The sequence below is a fragment of the Gallus gallus genome, chromosome 13 (genome assembly GCF_016699485.2).
Source record: "Gallus gallus isolate bGalGal1 chromosome 13, bGalGal1.mat.broiler.GRCg7b, whole genome shotgun sequence".
In the NCBI taxonomy this organism is placed as follows: domain Eukaryota; kingdom Metazoa; phylum Chordata; class Aves; order Galliformes; family Phasianidae; genus Gallus; species Gallus gallus.
Window position 1 is genome coordinate 8744109 of NC_052544.1, and position 11577 is coordinate 8755685.

The following is an 11577-nucleotide window of genomic DNA, read 5'->3' on the forward strand; positions in this document are numbered from 1 at the left end:
CTTGCCATGCTATCTCTGCTGCTTCTCCTCATCTCACTGAGCTCACTGTACACAAATATCGTAGTTATAATATGTGTGTAAATGAGGGGTGTATTTCTTGCAGCCTTCGCTCAGCATTAATGACCTGTTTGTTCTGTTGGCACTGCGAAGTCCCTGCTGAACCCAATGCTCTTGCTCTTCTGTTACTCTTTTCCGTTTCACTTTGCCTGTGGGATTTAGTGTTCTGTGGGGACAGACAGTAGGTCCAGTGTGGTTCCACTTCCCCTCTGTGCTAGCTGCATTGAATCTCCCTGCTACTCTAGTTTACTAACCTGGGCTTCCTTGCTCTCCCTCTCAACTCCTAGATGACAGCAAGATCCCCTTTACCGAGGCAGGCCCTTCTCAGGAGATAAGCTCTGTGCCTTGCCCTGCCCTCGCTGGCACAGTGTCTCTTGCTCTCAGAGCCACCCAATCCTACACAATGAATTACGTGTGAAAGACCAAATTCAAAGAGCACCGCAATTATGAAGGCAAAAATGTGGGTGTTACGAAATGCTAGGTCTTGTGTAATTATAACTTGGCTGTTAAATGTTATTGGGTTTCATTACTCTGTATCATACTTTCCATGTGAGCATAGCCTTGTTCAGTGCATGCAGTGGGGCAGCACCCTGCAAGCAGCATTTCTTCCCATCACACAGGGTTTGCCTGCTGCCTTGTTTCTGACAGGTGCTTTGTGTGAGCCTGGTCCAGCACACAAGCAGTGTGTATCCACAAGGACAGCTATCATCATAGTATCAAACACTTCAAAAGCATTTTCCTTCACAGTTTCCTTGGGAGGCAGCTATGGCATTGTCCTTATTTCATAGCTAAAAGAACGGAAGCAGTGTGTCATGAAGTCTGAAACTGGTGCCCTCTGGTTTGGGGTGCTCCAAGCAGAAGTACCTTTAGTTTGAAATGTCATACTTTGGTGCTTTTCTAGCATTCGAGAACTGACTTAAGCTGTTGTGAATATCAGGAGACTAGTTTTTTTTCCCTGTCTTGAAAATGATTCTATGTTTTTGCTGATTTTTTTCTTTTTATAATTCTACCCAAGACATCTCGTATGGAAAACTTTGGCCCACAAACAGTTAAGCTGGCAGTGCTTTAGTAAGCAGTGCTTGTAATGGAAAGTGTTAGACAGGCTTAGCTGTAGGTGTCGTTGGTAGCTACGCTTTTCTGTTAGTCACTGTCCTTAACATACTATTTAAGCGTCTTTTGCCTGTCTGCAAATGCTGCATCTTGTGAAATAGGGAAAAGACTACAAGGCCGTGATATTTATAATAGGAAACAGAAGTAGGAATACATGAGCAACACAGGGCTTCTAGAAAGCTCTGTTAGGTGGAGTTTAGCCTCGAAAGGAACAGGATTCATTCTGTACTCTCTTAGGAGCTGGGTTTTATGATTGGCTCAGGCTACAGTGATTCCAGATAGCACTAAGTTATTCCACTGTACAGAACAGTTTTCCTGAATGAGTATCATGTAATTACATCCCCGGTACCATTACCCAATTCTTAATGTGCTTCCAAAAGGCACTCTACAGTAGGCAATATCTTTCCCCTCAGTTTCAAGCTGCGTAAATGTTTGCCTCATCACTGACATTTGTTTTCTCTTTCATACTTTTCAGATATGTGCCATCATTGGGGGAACATTTACTGTAGCTGGGATCCTTGACTCCTGCATTTTCACAGCATCAGAAGCCTGGAAGAAGATCCAGCTGGGGAAAATGCAGTAGCAGTGAAACTCTAAACTAGTCTTCAAGGACAGGAGCAAAGATTGAGAAACCCACCACTACCTGTTTTTGTCTTTATTTTCTACTTGATTGAATCAGTGCGTTTTTCTCTAATCAGGCTGTTCAGTGAAGACCTCTTCAACTAATCAAAGAAGTCTCCATGCGTTTCCGAGCTCTGAGAGCAAAACAACAAAAATTAATGCAATCATGTCTTGGGTTTCGATTCTATGTCCCCAGAAAGAGAAGTTGAAATGCCATGTATGAAATACACTGTCAGATCTAAGTAAGGATAATAGCAGCTTCTTGGGGAGGTTTCTGTGGCAGTATACAAGCTAGGTAGTAGATTGCAAAGAGTTAAGCTGTCTTGTGGCACTTTTTGGAATTTGTTGGATTTGCATGATTAGACAATCGACTTACATATAAAGCAGAATTATACATTAGGAAGAAATTCCACCCATGGTGCCAAAAAGGTGATGTATCTGTTGGTGAGGAATGGAAAGTGTTAGTTCCCGTAGCAGGCTTTAGAGACAGAGGTCAGAAATAACATCAAGAAATGTCTTGTGCTTTTATGGAAAGCTCTTTGGTTCAGATATGACCTTTTTTCATGAAATGAACAAATTTGAGGAGAAGACCATCCCCCAGCTACCTTTTCCTGGATAATCTGTGGTCCAGGCAGAGGAAGGCCTTTTACTCTGGATGTAAAAGTGATTTAATTTCTTCCCAGAAACTGAATATCCAGTCTTGTGTTTACAGGTGGCATGAAGTAAAAACCAAACTGAGCAACACAGTTTTATGTGGCCTTTGCTTTGAAAGGGAGTAGTTGTCTTTACAGTGTTAGCTTTTATTCTTTCTTCTGTTGGTTTTCTTCTTGGTTTTTTTTATTTTAAACACAGACCACCCAGCAATCTGGACTCTGCATTTCTGCATTATTATTCTTGTTGTCGTCATTTTGAAAAAGCAGTTTTCCATTCTATGTGTTCAGAGAAAAAACGGTGAAGCCTTCTGGGTGAATGAGCACAGCTTACTGTCTTGCTTTGTGTGTGTATATTGAGTACACCTGTACAACACAGAAGTCTGTCTTTTCACGGTTTAAGGTGCCTACCTGTTTCTTTACAATTCAGCCAGGCATCTTTTCTGAGCCCTACACTGACACTGTTCACCCACAGGTACAGGAGTAGCGGGGCAGGCATTCCCACAAACACCCCTGCTAGTTGTTCTGTTCTATTCCTCCAAGTGGTACTGAACTTCCATGCCCATTTATTATGGCCTTGTCCTCTGAGCCCTCCAGTAACTGGAGGCACGGGGGGAGAACTGTTGCCGGGTGCGGCTTGCATGCTATGGTTGACGTGAGTTCACTGCAAAGTAGACCAATGCCCACTGGTGCATTTTCCATAGCCTCCTAGATGTTCCTTGGTTAGTAACTGTCTCTGCATGCTTTGTATGTGTCTGAGCTGAGGATACACGGATTTTAAGCGTTCCAGAATGATTAAAAATCCTTAATCGATGCTATAAATTCTAAGATGGGTGCAGGATTTCTCTTGGGTAGTGTCTGCTGTCCATTGCCCTTTCCTGGAGGCAAAAGTATCCAAACATCATGTTGGAATGATACGAATCTTTGAATTATCAGTGTTAATGCTAGAGTCAGATGCATTTCAAAAGTATTCCTAATACATGTCTGTTGAAATTGTCTCATTGCTTTGGAAGTAGGGAAGGTCTCCAGTTTTATCTGCACACACACACACACGCCAAAAAGAAAAATGAAAAGGCCAACAACCCCCCCCCCCCCCCAACCCCATTCTCTGCCCTGTAGTGACTTCTGACAAGTTACAGCATTGGAATTATTCCCTGTTCTTATTATGGACCGATTGCTGTTCCCTTAGGTGTAAACTGGATTGTGTAACTTCCTGTATCTGTTAATGTATGGATAGATTTTATACGGTTTTTTTTTTTTTTTCCATTTACAAAAATCAACTTGAAAACGAGATGTTTGTCTTCATTTCGGTGTGTGCGTCCGTCTGTCCCTGAGCGGTACCCACCAGGTGGCAGCGATGCCTGCTGGCAGCCTGGGGTTTTTCCATTGCAATTCCTGCTGCTGCTGCCTGAAGGATTTCCTCCAATCCACTGCCACCAACTGAAGCTTAAAGCAAAAACGTCCTCGTCTTTCCCTCTTGAATTTGCTGAATGTTTGCTCACACCTCGGGGACCTGGTGGATGACAAGGATGCCATTTTAATGCCTTGTTGAGGCATCTCTGTAGCACATCGGGTTATGCTTTTGGTTTTCTGAAGTTTTTTCCATGTTAGAATCTCTTCAGAACGAACTGGCAAAGTTGGTTGCGGATGTCTTTGTGTCTCATACCCCCAGCGTGCTTTTTCTGCCCTCCTCCCCCTCTCTCCGGATGCAGTGCTGCCTTCTGTGCAGTCCGGGCCAGTCCTTTAAACCAGATCACTGAGATTGTTTGGCTTTTTTTGGAAATAACAGATGCATGCTTTGGTGTGCTTGCTTTCGCTCCCAAAACGTCCCCTGCAATAACGTAATAAATCACTTTTTTCTTTTTGCTAAATGTGGAGATCAAATTGTACTCAAGTTCTGGCAAAAGAAACAGCCTGCACCTTGGTTCTCCGAGCCAGGCGAAGCCTCTGAGTGCTGCCAAGCCAAGGCTGACTTTGGGGTCTGCTGTACGTTGCAGCAAGCTCATCCCTCCAGTGTGGCCTGCTGCATCACGTAATGTTGCTGCACCGTTTGATTACAGAGGAATTCACTCTTAATCTCTCCAGATGTGAAGGCGAGGTGCTTACTGCTGTAGCAGTACTGCCCCGTGTGTATATGTGTCATTACATTTCATTCCAGTCTCAAACACGTTCTGTGGGCAAAATGAGCGTAGCTACACTTCTAAGCATCAATGCAAGCAAAAATGTTTTCAAGCCGTAGTGGAAGGAGAACCACTGTTTGTAGGTGTTCACCCATATGCTTGGATTTGCTCCTTCAAATCAGTATTTTGACAGAATTATTTGTGGTTTTCCAAGAGAAATAACCCCGTAGGAAGTAAAATGTGTACAGCTTGTGTATATTCTGGTTTAAATAAACCTCCCTGAAGCTACGCTGCAACATGCAATGAGGACGTGCAGTATAGGATGCTTCGCAGCACTGGGGTTAGAATTGTAGGTCTGGGGAAGCTGCAGGGCTGTGCTCTGTGGGGTGTGGGCACTGCGGGCTGCTGAGGGGCTTTGGGGGGAAAAAAAGGAAATTGGGTGAAAAGCAAAAAAAAAAAAGATGTTAGTGAATGTTTGATCTATCAAATGTTTGCATTCAGCTCTGCAAAAAGCAGAATCTGCAGTGTAGGTGGCAGTGGTTAGAATTAATTTCCTGAATGTTTCTCGTTTCAATTCGCTTTTTATTTGTGTGCTCCACAGACTGTTGGAGCTGGAAATGTCTGCAGGGAGGATCTGCTGTAGGACAGCCGTGTGGAGGTCCAGAAAGTGTGCCAGGGGGGTATTTCTCAACAGTCCTTGGAAGAAGGCAGGGGGGCAGGGTTGTCATCCTGTGCTGTGTCAAGGCAGCGTGTACAGCACAAGTCTGCATTTTTACAGTGGAGTTTATTAAGGAGTCCTCTCATTTCCCTTTTAATTTGCAACCTTATGTTAATAAACTATTAGCTGGTTTTAGTTCTGTAATTAAGAATAAAACTCTTCCGTGTTTGGATTGGCTTCTTGTTGCACTGCCATTGCAAAATCAACGTAAAAGGGTTTTTTTGTTTTGCTTTTAATTACTATTCCAATGAACTGAGCGTTATCACACCATGAAATCACTTCAGGGCAGGTCACCCTGCGGAAAGCTGCCACGAGGCTCTGTTGTAATCAGCACTGAGTCACGTCTGGACGTCCAGTGCTGGGTTTGAACAGCACCAAGTGTCCTCACCTCCTTATGTCTTTGAATGAGGTGTGCGGATTGTGCTTGGAGCTCCGTTTTGGCTTCCCTCACTTGGTTTTTAAGTAACCCTCTTTTGTCCTCCCTCTCTTCCATTTCCTTCTAGCCTTGCTTCACAAAGCATTTGGAAATGAGTCGAGGCAGTTAGCAAAGATTAAATGCTGAGATGTTCCACGCAGTGAATTTGGCACCACGTCCACCTGGGATGGCTCCTGCCTGCCTCTGGGAGCCCCAAACCCCCGACGTGCTGCGCTGCTCCTCCCTGAGGGTGGTTGGGGTCGTTTCTGTCAGCAGCACCTTCTGCCGTCAGATGGTTTCCTTGAAAATAAACTTGTGCCCACGGAGAACAACATAGCAAAGTAATCACACAGCGTCTGTCAGGAGCGCAGGCAGTGCATGCAGGTGGTGAAGGAGGTGGTGCAGTGACGGTGCGCACAGTTGCAGGAAAGTTGCAGCAATGGGGGTCTGGGCTGAAAAATTTGAATCCGAGTGGTTTCCAGGAGGATGTCCGGGTGGTACCGGGGGGGGAATGCCGGCTGGGACCTCGCAGCTGCAGGCCGGGTAGCAGCAGCCCTGCGCAGTTGACCTCCGGCCGCGAGGGGGCGCAATTGGCTCCGGCTCCTCGCGCGGCCTGTGGCGCGGGCCCGGCGGCCCCTTGCGGAAGCGGAAGTACTTCGTCCTCCTCTTTCCGGGCGACCGTCGCGGAGGCTGCAGCGGGTGAGATTTCCCCGGCTGGAGCGGACCTTTCCAATCCGTCGCCATCCTCCGCGGGGCGGCCCCGAGCTGTTACCCGGTGCCTGAGGCGTGGTGGGGGCTTCGCGGCGGCCCCGATGGGGCCCTGTCGAGGAAGCGAGAGGGGGACGGGAGAGGGCTCGGTCGCCTCGGGCTTTATTGCTGCCGCCGTGCGGCCCGAGCCTTCCCGGGGGCTGCTGGTGAGGGAATGGGCTGGGCCGCGCTTAGCGGCCCCGCGGTGACGGTGTGCGGGTTTTCGGCCACGGACTGTGGGAGGATCCGGCACGACCCCGGCCTGCAGTAAGGCTGAACTGCATTCAGGTGCCGGTTTGGATTGCAGGATCCGGATGGATCTCACGTTCCTCTGACACGTTCTCTGCTAACGGGTGATTCGGTTAATGCAGTGTGGGCAGCTGCCTCTGGTCTTAGGTTTGCAGCGTATCACAGCATGCTATGCAGTCTGGTTTGTGTGGCTGAGCAGAAGCACCTGGTGCTCCCTGTGTCAGTCGGGTGTAGCTCTCACAGGCCAATGCTGAGGCCATTAAGAGTTGGAGAAGACCCAGTGTGTCCTGTTGCGTGCTGCAAGGCCTGGTGTTACATCTTATTAGAGATCCCTAAGCTTTGTGAGCATCATGCCAGGGGAAGCCTGCAATACATGTTCACTTCTTCAACAAAGCAGGTGTACAACAGTGTGAAATTAAGGGAAGTCGGTCAGGTGTCCTGACTTGTGACAGCAGGGAGCTCTGCAGCACAAGAAGCTGTCTCGTATGCACGCAGGCACATCTGTCAGTCCACAGAGTCGTGGTCACTCGTGGAAGGCTTAAACCTTGTTTGAAATCTAAATTGTATGGGTACACAAATTGGGAATGAGAGTCAAAGCATTAAATGAAGTGAGACCGCGTTTTTAAGCTTTGGGTTGCTTTATGTGTGTGGATGATAAGTGTGAGTCACAGGTCTCTCAAACCGCTTTTCTTCGTGCAGCCAAAATGAAGTTCAACCCGTTCGTAACTTCAGACCGCAGCAAGAACCGCAAACGGCACTTCAATGCCCCTTCTCACATCCGGAGAAAAATAATGTCCTCCCCGCTGTCCAAAGAGCTGCGGCAGAAATACAACGTGCGCTCCATGCCCATCCGGAAGGATGATGAAGTCCAGGTAGCCGTGCTGTCCGTATGCTTAAGTCATACTGTCACAGTTTAGGTTTTAATTGTGCTTTGCTTTTTAGGACCGAAATTGTTCATAGAATGTTATCACGACTCTGTTAAGAGTAGGAATTGATATAGTCAGAGATTTGTCCTATTGAATGTTTCCTGACCTCACATCGGTGAGCTGGAAGATAAGAGAAACCCAAATTGCTGGCAGCAGCAGCAGGACTTTCGCTACATGCGTTGATTATCACTAAGGATTAAAGACAATAAACAGTAAAGCTCAAAAGAAAAAGATCGTTTCTTTATAGACTATTTGCTAGTTGTGATATGGGAAAGAAAGCAGTTCAAGTTAAGTGGCTTTTTGTTTTAAGTTATTACGATAGAGGAAAAGTTCAGGTGAGAAACTCTTTAACTTCCTATTTGAAAAGATCTGAAGTGGGTTGATTAGAGCTTACTGCAGGCTAAATGAGGAAAAAGTACAGTTCTGAGCCGTTACATTTGCCACAGTCACTTACATTGTCCAATAATTTATCTCTTCCTGACACAATTAGAGTTTGCAGTTCTGGTTTTCAGTTAAGGTAATTGTATTGTGTTCCTTAAGGTCTGATAATTGCTACAGGAGTGTTTGGGATGTCGTGGGAAAGAATCCTTTGCATCTCCTTGTTTAGGTTGTCCGGGGACATTACAAAGGGCAGCAGATTGGCAAAGTGGTCCAGGTGTACAGGAAGAAGTACGTCATCTACATTGAGCGTGTGCAGCGCGAGAAGGCCAACGGCACCACTGTGCACGTGGGAATCCATCCCAGCAAGGTACGGGCTGTGGAGTGAGCTCTGCAGGGCGCTGGGAGACCTTGCTGGCAAATGGAGAAACTGCTGCTTGCATGGGTAGAACTTTGTTACTGCCTGTGGAGTAATGGAGTGAGATTGTTCGGGGTGTGCATTAATAATAATCAAGGAAATTTTAAATGTCGTGCTAACTGAGAAGTAATGGTTGGAAGCTGGAGCTTTCTGAGGCTTATTCGGTGGAGTTGTCACGAACTGCAGAATGTTCCAGCAGTACTTTCTGAAAGAGGTTTCAGCTCCTAAAGCATGGGTAGTTTTTTTAAATGGATTGTTTAGTACAGTACTCAAGGTGTGGCTTGAACAGAGCTGAGTACGGGGGAACAAGCACCTCCCTGCTCCTGCTGGCAACACTATTTCTGATACAAGCTAGGACGCCGTTGGCCTGCTTGGCTACCTGGGTACACTGGTAGCTCATGTTCAGCCAAGCATTGACCAACACCCCCAGGTCGATTCCTTCCACACAGCTTTCCAGCCACTGCCCCAAACCTGGAGCACTGCCTGGGGTTGTTGTGGCCAAGGTGCAGGACTCAGCACTTGTTCTTTGTGAACTTCATCCCGTTGGCCTCAGCCCAGCCATCCTGCAATGTTTAGGGTTAGTGAAAACCTGGCGAAGCCTGTTTAGACCATAACAGCAAATCATTTCAAAGTAAGCAGAGAACCTAGCCAAAAACCTGGTTTGAAGCAGATGAAATCAGAGTTCTTCAGACCTGTCATGTGGGCATATATATTGAAGTGCTGGTTGTAGCAGGTTTTCTGATCTATATGGTTGTTACTTAGGGGGAGGACAGAATGATTCCAAAACAACAGTGGCTTGTGTACAGTGATAACATTTAAGGTACAAGGTGACATTGTGATGGAACCAGTATACATATAATTGGATATTACTCCTGTGGTAAATAGTGGATAAAATCGAGGTTTGTGCTGCTCCTGCACTGGAAATTGGACTTTGAAAAAGCTTTGTATGAAGATTCTAATTATTAGTGCAAGGGCAGCGTGTAGTTGCAGACTTGCATGGGATGAGGTAGGTAGAAATTAATGGGAGTTAATTCCTGAGAGCTTGCTGTACTGTGGAGCTAACCAGGAGCACGCAGCTGTACAAAGCCTATTTAGGTTTCTAGGATTTGATTACCTCTGTGTGTTTTTGAAGTGTTTCTTTCAGTTATACAAAGTATTTACTTCCTAGCCAATTTTGTGGGCAGAAAAAGAACTGAAGGGTGCCCTGGGGCTGAAAATCAGTTTTGTTACAAACTTATTAAGGATCCAAGAGCAAATGGTTTGCACAAATTATCTTCTGTCTGTGTTAGTAACTGGGTAATCAGCTGTCCAGGTTCAGCAGGTAATCAGCAGGTCCTGTTCATGAAGGTGATGACTTTGTGTGAGTCAGAGATGTGTGCACTTCTGTTGTTCTCTGTAGCTAAGCTAGATGGGTTGGTGATTCCAAGCAGTATGCAGTGAGATGACAGTGACCAGCAGCAGCGTGCAGCCTGGTTTTCCAGTGCTGCAAAACTTAGCACCGTTTAAAACATAGACAAATTAAACTTAGATTCATTTAGGTTGGAAAAGACCCTTAAAGTCAAGTCCACAGCTAAACCTTGCCCCCACGTCTCTTAAACACCCCCAGGAATGGTGACTCCACCAGCTCACTGCACAGCCTGCTGCGATGCCTGACCATTCTGTGCATGGAGAAATGAGTCCTGATCACCAATCTAACCCTCCCTGCAGCAGCTTGGGGCATTTCCTCATGGCCTGATGGTCCGTTGTGTTCCTGTGTGCTGCTGGGAACAGGCGTCAGCTGTGCTGGTGCCTTATCCATCATATCTGAGCAGCACCTGGTATAATTGCAAATGTTCTGATGAAATAATAAAATCAGGCTTACTCCAATGTAATTATTTTGTAGCTGGGTAGAAACGTGGCTGCTCTTCAGTTGGTTTAAGTATTGTGGCTGTGCATGCAAGCCACTGTGCGTGTATTCTGATTGTCTGAATGGACACGGAGAAGTTGTGCAACCTGTTGGCAGTTCAGTCCCTCCATTCTGCTCCAGCAGAATCAGGCAGCCTGCTGCTGTGCTGTCAGCACTGCTGTCGGGTTGCTGTGCCTGTAATGCTGAGAGCCCTGAGTTCTTTTCCTTTCTCCAGGTGGTGATCACAAGGCTAAAACTGGACAAAGACCGCAAGAAGATCTTGGAGCGTAAAGCAAAGTCTCGCCAGGTTGGCAAGGAGAAGGGCAAATACAAGGAAGAAACAATCGAAAAGATGCAAGAGTAGATGGTTTTCTATTTGACACCATTAAAGAACTGCTAAAATTAAACATATCGCTGTGTATCTTCTCCTTCGGGAGGTTTGGGTGCGGGGTGTTCGGTCACTGTTGGAATATTTCCTCATCTTTTAAAGGTGGCCGTTTCAAAAATGCTTTGTAAGCCTTTCTTACTTCTGAGAACAGAGTTTTTCCACACACAGGTGTGATTTAGCTGAAGCTAGAGTGGTATAGGGGTGGTACAGTCCTGCAGACACACATCAGTGGATGTGTCCGTCTGTCTCATCCGATGTCCAACGCTCAGGCAGAAATGCCCACAGTTCATAGTGAATGTGTTCATTCTGCGTACTGCACAGATTGCACGTTTTACTTTGCATGTGAAGGAAGCTGTTCCTGGTCATGCATCTTTTCGTGTAATCCTCTTAAGTTACGTTTTTACCCAATGGCCACAGGACTTTGAGAGCAAATGGTGACGTTTGAGGGGTTGGCTGGCCATGCTGTGCCCGGCCACTTGCACTGGACTCACTGCACAGCATCCACGTCCCTTAATCAGTGCCACGAGGAGAGCTTCGGGAAAGGGAAGGGCTGAAGGGCTCAGTGCCGTTAGCGCTGTGCTGGGAGAGCAAAGCGGGTTGTGAGAGCTCTGCGTGCATGCGGTTGAGAGCAGCTGCGCTGCAGCACGCAGCCCTGCAGTCAGGTGAGCTCAGCGCGTGCTTTCTGACCGCCAACAGAAGGAGCTCAGCTGCTGCCTGAGCGGCCGGGCGGGCTGAGCAGCACCTCAGCACCTCCTGAGCGGGGATCGACCGCCTTACACCGGGAAGCCTTTGCTAAGCGTCGGCGTGATGGCTGCTTTAGCACGCTGGCTGCGACTGCCGTTCCTTTTACTTGGGACCAGCGGCTTTTATCCCTCCCTGCTCCCGCGTGCAGGCA

At 46.9% G+C, this 11577-nt stretch overlaps 2 protein-coding genes across 5 annotated transcripts in view; both read left to right on the plus strand.

Moving 5' to 3' along the window:
• ERGIC1 (endoplasmic reticulum-golgi intermediate compartment 1) overlaps positions 1 to 7494 on the plus strand; it is a 59691-nt gene extending 52197 nt beyond the window's left edge. For both annotated transcript variants that reach the window (XM_015293837.4, XM_015293836.4), the window contains exons 10-11: positions 1643 to 6390; positions 7387 to 7494. In XM_015293837.4, coding sequence (XP_015149323.1) covers positions 1643 to 1750 — 108 coding nt within the window. In that variant the 3' untranslated portion in view covers positions 1751 to 6390; positions 7387 to 7494. The remainder of the gene's footprint in view (positions 1 to 1642; positions 6391 to 7386) is intronic.
• On the plus strand, positions 6356 to 10701 carry RPL26L1 (ribosomal protein L26 like 1). Of its 3 annotated transcripts, none has more exons than NM_001277098.3 (4): positions 6356 to 6605; positions 7387 to 7559; positions 8221 to 8361; positions 10530 to 10701. In NM_001277098.3, exons 2-4 carry the CDS (start codon positions 7392 to 7394, stop codon positions 10656 to 10658), a joined length of 438 nt encoding a protein of 145 aa, NP_001264027.1. In that variant the 5' UTR covers positions 6356 to 6605; positions 7387 to 7391; the 3' UTR covers positions 10659 to 10701. The 3 variants fall into 3 exon arrangements, with proteins under 3 accessions (NP_001264027.1, XP_025010588.1, NP_001264028.1); XM_025154820.3 differs by having other exon boundaries at positions 6356 to 6466; NM_001277099.2 differs by having other exon boundaries at positions 6356 to 6390.
• Positions 10702 to 11577: the final 876 nt, after the last annotated feature.

Coding starts and splice junctions, on each gene's coding strand:
- RPL26L1 (NM_001277098.3), top strand. CDS start 7,392: ATGAAGTTCAACCCGTTCGTAACTTCAGACCGCAGCAAGAACCGCAAA. Junction 7,560..8,220: donor GGAAGGATGATGAAGTCCAG/GTAGCCGTGCTG, acceptor CTCCTTGTTTAG/GTTGTCCGGGGACATTACAA. Junction 8,362..10,529: donor TGGGAATCCATCCCAGCAAG/GTACGGGCTGTG, acceptor TCCTTTCTCCAG/GTGGTGATCACAAGGCTAAA.